Source organism: Crinia signifera, chromosome 9, assembly GCF_055691185.1.
Source record: "Crinia signifera chromosome 9, ASM5569118v1, whole genome shotgun sequence".
NCBI lineage: Eukaryota > Metazoa > Chordata > Amphibia > Anura > Myobatrachidae > Crinia > Crinia signifera.
This window is the reverse complement of record NC_139225.1, coordinates 72,811,781-72,819,334: the sequence shown is the minus strand read 5'-3', so window position 1 is coordinate 72,819,334 and position 7,554 is coordinate 72,811,781. Positions and strand designations below refer to the sequence as shown.

Sequence of the window (7,554 nt, the reverse complement as noted above, 5' to 3'; positions counted from 1 at the left end):
GAATCATGTGGTTTTAAGTCCACACCTGACGAACTGTCTGGTACGGACGCTCTATTTATTTTAAACAGACTGTTTAAACTGTCTTTTTTAAACAATTAAAAAGGTACTACACCATAGGCGCCCCCTTTGCTCTTTTGTTCCAGATTGCTTGTTCTTGTGCCCTGGGATCGGGCACCTGCATTGGGGAGCTGCTGTCCACAATCTAGGACAAGTGTACCAAACACCTGAGTGTGGGACAATCACTTCAGAAGAACCCAGTGAAGGGTTAAACTGCCTGCAGGTGTCAGCGCACCACAGCTAATCGTTTGTTTGCATTATATATATATATATATAGAGAGAGAGAGAGAGAGAGAGAGAGAGAGAGAGAGAGAGAGAGAGAGAGAGAGAGAGAGAGAGAGGATACTGGTAGACATTTACCATCAAATGTAGACCCCCAATCTCATTAATATGCCAAGAAGATGTGGCATCTGTGGACCTAGTAATACGTTGCCTAGCTAAGTTGCTATAACCTCACCAGACACATTGGTCTGCTATAAATCAGAGATGTGGGGGTGATGATGCCAGCCTTCAAAGATGTAGCAAAGCAACAAAGATGCAATTTCATTATATAACTATTTTCAGTTTTTGACAGGTGTGTTACACATTGTAGCTATTTTAACAGTTTAATGTTTCATAAATCCAACCAGAAAAGTAGATATAAATAATAATACATTAATTAATAAATACCATCCTAAAGTCCTGCTTTAGAATTGCTGTAAACAGAGAAAGAGTATATCTTATATGAGTTACTGAAGTAGCAATGGCAGTAGGGAGCTGTCTCTGACACTCTCTAGATTGTCTATTATCTGTATTACACCTTGCACCTGGTCTTCCTGCAGGACATGTCTGGCATTGGAGGAGAATTTCTTCAGCAGTGATTCTCTGCTCAGCGGTTTTCTCCAATGTCCATAAAAAGTGTCACATTTCGCGGTCACCAGATCCCCATTTCTCAGCAGCAGAGCCACCTCTGCATACATCTTGTCAAAGTTGGCTTCATTATCTTGAGGATGTTCCACCACCACTTTGCTCAGGAGATTCTGGAGTTCTTTACGAAACATGGTGTCCTTATGGAAGGAACGGACATTCACTTCCCCATCCAGGAGTGCGGTGCAGGCATTGAACTGGAAAGAGTGGCGGGCCTGGTGCTCTGAGTCTGGATAGGGCCTGTTAATGTATTTGGATACTGGGACTCTAAGAACTATAGACTGAATAGCGGATGGGTCAAATGAGCCATATTGTTGGACAAATCTATTCCTAACTGAGACGGCAGCATCAGCGATCCAGTGCATTCCTAGATGTGCAGGAAAGGACTTGAATGCAATGTCTTGCTTCTCAAGGAGAAATTCATACTGATTACCTGGTGGAGATAATGGCTTAGGCTGGTAATCGCCATAAAATGCACTAAACCCAGCGCAGCCGGGCACATCATCCAGTATGAGAGTATTGGCCTCCATTCCCTTAGCAGCCAGGATAGCAGCTTCCAGACCTAACCTTGTGGCATTGCCAATATGCAGGGGCTTGGCCAGGGTGGCAGCATTTGCCATAGGAGCACCAGCGAGTGAGGCTGCTATCGCCAGGGCATGAGTGCATTGATCTTTGTCCAATGAGAGAAGTTTTGCTGATGCTGCTGCACTTCCCATGGTGCCAACCACGGATGGTGGATGAAATCTGTATTGAGGAAATATACGTTATTAATTTGTATGACAATAACATGTACACATTATCTGGTATAATAATAACAACATTTACTGGTAAAATAAAAACATTTACAGTATTTGTTAATAAGATGATCATGCCGTATAGTTCCATGTCCAGCTAAAATATAATTTTCTTTAGCACAATGCCTGTTTTTCCCATTATTGGTTATATATAAACCCTCCCTCCCGGCAGCCTAATCCTAACCTTCCCTCAGGTAGCCTCACCCCATACCTCCCAACATGTGAAGGACAGGTAGTCGGATCCTGTGCGAGGCCATGCCCCCATTTTAGTCGATGTGGGGACATGGCCTGCTCTGTGAGACCCTGGCCTTGCCCCCAGCCACTCTGTATCCGGGAATAGATGCTGTGTGCAATAGGGAATAGATGCATTTGCACAGTTTCTATTCACCGCAGAGCAGTGCAGAGCACACAGGACCGTACCAAAAAACCAGGGCATTCCAGCGTAAATCGGGACAGTTACGAGGTATGTTACCCTAGGTACCCTATTGCTTCAACCTCCTGGCCTAAAGCTAACCCTCCCACATACGTATGTTCGGGATGGCAACAGTCGGGGATCCAGCACCGATATTATGACTGCTGCCAACCCATCCTCCGGGATGATAAAGTTAGGCACTTAGAAGGGGAGACTAGGTGTAGGATGTGGGGCAGGGATTTAGATTCAGGTGACATGGTATGGGGGTTAGGGTAGGCACTACCGGGAAGTGTTAAGCTGGGCACACACCGCACCCTCCGTTATAGTTAACTATATTGGTGGTGCCAAAGGAGAATGATATAGTGCCAACACATTGACCGTTTTTGGTCAAGGATGTCACCCACCCCATGTTCTGCACATGCATTTTCTGATGACATTGAGCATGCATCATTAACGACATTGGGGGTAAGCCATTATTGTGCTTATCGTTAATGATGTATCACCCACTGTGTTCCCATCTATAGGCTGCAGGAGGGAGGCTTAGGATAAGATGTGGGGAGGGAGGGTTGGAGATGGAGGCTGGAGGACAGTTAAGTAGACTTGCATGAACCCTGGTAATGTCAGTATTTGTACGCCGATTGTTTGCATCCCCCACTTCCTTCATCCGGATGTATACACATGCACACACACAAACACAGACACACACAAACATAATTCATTTGTTGAATATTTCATTAACAATAGGGACTAACTACTCACTTTTTGGGAATGCTCTTTGCTTCGCTGGAGAAACCCATAAGTCTTCCTTGTATTTCAATCCCCACATTGAAAGCTGTCAGCAGTTCCTCACCACTGATCTTTCTGCCTTGTGCAAGTATCTGTGACAGTGCCAGGATGGCAGGAAGCACGGCACCAGACGGGTGTGTGGCAGGGTGCCACGTGTCATCAAAGTCCATGGAGTGAGCCTAAGGTGAATGTGAGACGATTAGATTCACTTTGCAGCTTTAGAATCATTACGGTATTACTCTTATTTATAGTAAAGGCTACTTACAGCTACTCCATTGGCATACGCAGCCAGGGTTGGGGAGAGCTTTAAACCTTTTTGCCCATAGACAGAACAAAGGGCAGAATTTCCAGATGTTAAAGAATACAGGTCCTGAAACAAGAAAACAATATGATGTTAATCTTTAAAACATTTGTTAAAAGCTTGTATAAGAAGAATAGATTCGGGTCTTATGGTCCACAAACTTGCCGACCTTAGTGTTTCTGAATTATTGTATAACTATAATTTTAGGCAGCGTTCTCCTACATTTTGGGGTATGGTGACCTTGCATAAGGATCGCACCAACGTTAACAGTTATACGCTCACTGACTGATATTTCACATATATATATTCTATTATACTAAATAAAATACTATTTTGTATTTATCTCTCACAATGGAATCCAGTAACGGTGTAGTTGTTTTATAATAGCATTTGCAAATTGTCCATATGAACGGATGACATTGTATCTTAGGGAGCTCTCCCTTCTGACTGTACGAATATTCTTATGATATTTTCACTGTGACTTAGGGCCTTATTCTAGTTCACTCTTTCTGACAAAATCCTTCTTAGATGGACAAAACCATGTGCACTGCAGGGGGGCAGATGTTACTTGTGCAGAGAGAATTAGATTTGGGTGGGGTTTTATTTCAAAGTGAGATCTATATTGCAGTGTAAAAATAAAGCAGTCAGTATTTACCCTGCACAGAAACAAAATATCTCAGTCAAATCTAATTCTCTCTGCACATTTTACATCTGCCCCCCTGCAGTGCACATGGTTTTGTCCATCTAAGAAGGAATTTGTCAGAAAGACTGAACCAAAATAACCCCGTTAGTGACACGTAGGTGATCACCAGTTATAGAATTTATTTCTCAATTTGATTAATCTTTCTAATTTTCTCCCTACCCTCTCATGTAAGGGTTAATAATTGTGTACAATATTAAATTTACATATCTATTTGATCCATTACTTATTACATTATACTTTCATACAGTATTCAGATTAGAGTTTTTATCTTTCAGTCCATAGTTCTGTAACCATATCCTCATAACTCAAATGATGACATACACTATCACAGATCATCCCCATGTGTTACCTGGCAGTATTTCACCACGATATTGAAGACATGAGTTGTGCTGCCGACAAGTCCGACCCCAATGCTGTCCAGGATCATGCGCTTGCTTCTGTGCCGCACAATAGCAGACAGGTGATCTGGACGGATCTCATGGATGAATGAGGCAAAAGTGTTGGTGACGGATTCATCTAACTGGTTTCCCACAGCCACTGATAAGAGACACAGCACATTAACATTTCTTCTAACTTTCCTGATTTACATTTCTTTTTTTTTTCAATTCAAATGGGGCCATTTTTAATCTTATGAAACTTTCAAAATAGTATTTACCCTGTTTTATTAAATACTAGAACTTTTTACTGATTATACACTAGGGTGACAGCTCAAAGGTTAATGTCTCATTGGCACCATATATATGTTACAAATATTGTATTGATAACATGATTGCATTCACCAATTTAATTTCAAAATAATAATGATAATGAAGTGGATAGTGAAGATATTTACCTTTCTCTGTCAACTTGTGAATTTGCCTTGATAGTTGATGAAGGCTCTTTGTGTTCTAAGAATGATAAAAAATAAATGATTGAATATATATTCGTTATATATTGTAGCATACATTTTAATGCCATGTGATGGTAACATATGTAGTTTAAATACTATGTAAATATAAAATACTTGAATGTACTATATGTGCTGTGAAATCCACAGAGAGCTCTTTTTTATCAATGCACACTCTTATCCTGGTCACTGTAACCATGGGGCAGATTTACTAAGCTCGGTGAAGTTATAAAGTGTCTGGTTTTTATCACCGGCCAATCAGCTCCTAACTGTGAAGTTTCAGGCTTGGTTTGAAAAATTACAGGTAGGAGCTGATTGGCCGGTAACCGGTTATAAGAACCAGACACTTTATCACTTCACCGAGCTTAATAAATCTACCCCAATGTCCTATGACACTTTGGCCCTTATTTTGGTTCATTCTTTCTGACAAAATCCTTCTTAGATGGGCAAAACCATGTGCACTGCAGGTGGGGCAGGTGTTACTTGTGCAGAGAGAATTAGATTTGGGTGGGGTTTTACTTCAAAGTGAGATCTATATTGCAGTGTAAAAATAAAGCAGTCAGTATTTTCCCTGCACAGAAACAAAATTACTCACCCAAATCTAATTCTCTCTGCACATGTTACATCTGCCCCCCTGCAGTGCACATGGTTTTGTCCATCTAAGAAGGATTTTGTCAGAAAGAATGAACCAAAATAAGGCCCTTTATCATGTTGTGCTGCTTGTTACATCCAACAATGAACATTTAAGCAATTAGTTCTAATTGTACAATTAGTACTCATTAGGCAACATGCTGTAGTTAGCAGCATAATGAATTATATGAATAATAATATAGGTAATATTATAGCTATTATAACTAAGTTGACGTTTTGTTCCATGTTATTTATATAGATATTTGAAGCTTTGTACAGTATCTCTACATTAGGTATTACACATCTCCTTGGCAACATTATAAACTATAATAGATTAGTGTGTAATTATCTTATATATTTGTACTGTTTTTTTTATTTATCAGAGTTTTGAGAGAGATACAATTGTTACATATAAAGTACTAACCAATTAGACCATATCTGTCATTTTCTAAACATGGCCCATAACATGTAAGGCAGAAGCTGATTGGCCAGTATATTTTCTCTCACATTTTTTTCTCTCACCAAGCTTCAGTAATTACCCCCTTAAAATAGCATTTTCTATTAATTATTTATTTTATATACAAGGAATCCCTATTACAAATGCTTTTCTACTTTCAATGCCTTCCTATTTTCAGTGGTTCCAGTGACATATCTGTTCCTAGCCTTGTGTACAGCACTTGCTACAGCTTACGCACCCACAATCACCTTTATGCAAGTTTATGCATTGTTCAAACTTAACTAACCAATGCTAAGCTGCTGTTGTTACACCAGTGATGGCCCACAGCCTACTGTAATTGGTAACAGAATACTGTATATGGCATTGGGTCATATTGGGAAGTTTGGTATACATGTAAATATTTTATATAAGCAAATGTAATATTTTTATATGACAGATACTATAGATACAATAATAAACCATAGAATATAAATACAATAATATTAACATACAAAATAATGGTGACATTACAATTATCTTCAAGTTGGTTAGTAGTGTAGGTCTATTTACAAAAGGTTTTTAGTATATTTGATCAATTTGAAATATGGAATACTGGGGCAGATGTATTAAGCCTTAACAAGAGATAGATGCAGGGGTGATAAAGAGAGATAAATGTCCAGCCAATCAGCTCCTTACTGACTTTTTTCAAACACAGCCTGTAACATGGCAGTAAGGAGCTAATTGGCTGGACGTTTATCTCTCTTTATCACCCTTGCCTTTATCTCTTGTGAAGGGTTAACACATCTGCCCCAAGGCATCTTATATTGTATAACATTTTTCTAAAATGCGTAAAATATCTACATTTCCATTGAAAGAGTACTTACTTTAGCAGCTGTAGAAAGCATCTTGAATTAAGGTTTGTTTTATAATGTGAACTGCTTCTTCTGATGGCTAATTCTATGTTGGTTGAGGGGATGTCTACAGTATGTGCACATACAAATCTTTGTATCCTTATATCATGGTGCTGTGTGTGGGCGTTACACAAACAGATTACACCTGGGAAACAGGTTCAGCTATAGTGCTGGGAACTGTTCCAGGAAGTACTGTAAAGAGCAGAAACTTCCCAGGATGCCACTATTAACAAGTCATCCCTGTAAAGGCCCCCTTACACTTGTCCAACTTATTGTCCAAAGAGTTGGACCTGATTGACTTGAGATGTATCCTATGTGCAGGAAACTCAATCTCTTTCAGTCTCTTGGTTATACCCAATGGCATGGGATTGTGCATTGGGTCCTACACATCAGGCACATCAGATTTTGTCAGATAAATTAACCCAATCCACCTGAAATGAGTCAAATCTGACAAAAGTGTAAAGACCCCCATACATTAGGCCGACTTGTCCTTAGGACAAGTCGGACCCAATTCGCCTGTGAGCCGCCTGGCAGCTCCCCGGGAGGCTCACATACAATTTGGCACTTGATGAGCCAATTCACATGTGATAAATCGCTTATTATTGCGATGGTACTTGTTTCCTAGAACGGCACCCACGATATTGATCTTAGGCATCGCAAGGAAAAAAATCGCGTCGGTCGCATCGCATGCGGCCAAAAAATTGCATGCAATGCGACCGACGCGATTACCGC

The 7,554-nt window shown here is 40.2% G+C and overlaps 1 protein-coding gene across 1 annotated transcript; it reads right to left on the bottom strand.

Moving 5' to 3' along the window:
• Positions 1–785: 785 nt before the first annotated feature.
• Positions 786–6,816, bottom strand: LOC146036871 (cis-aconitate decarboxylase-like). Its single transcript, XM_083160726.1, has 6 exons — positions 6,796–6,816; positions 4,792–4,846; positions 4,309–4,496; positions 3,221–3,325; positions 2,929–3,134; positions 786–1,707 (listed from the first exon to the last, which is right to left on the bottom strand). Exons 1-6 carry the CDS (start codon positions 6,814–6,816, stop codon positions 786–788), a joined length of 1,497 nt encoding a protein of 498 aa, XP_083016852.1.
• Positions 6,817–7,554: the final 738 nt, after the last annotated feature.

Coding starts and splice junctions, on each gene's coding strand:
- LOC146036871 (XM_083160726.1), bottom strand. CDS start 6,816: ATGCTTTCTACAGCTGCTAAA. Junction 4,497..4,791: donor TCACAAGTTGACAGAGAAAG/GTAAATATCTTC, acceptor GTCTCTTATCAG/TGGCTGTGGGAAACCAGTTA. Junction 3,135..3,220: donor CGTATGCCAATGGAGTAGCT/GTAAGTAGCCTT, acceptor CATTCACCTTAG/GCTCACTCCATGGACTTTGA.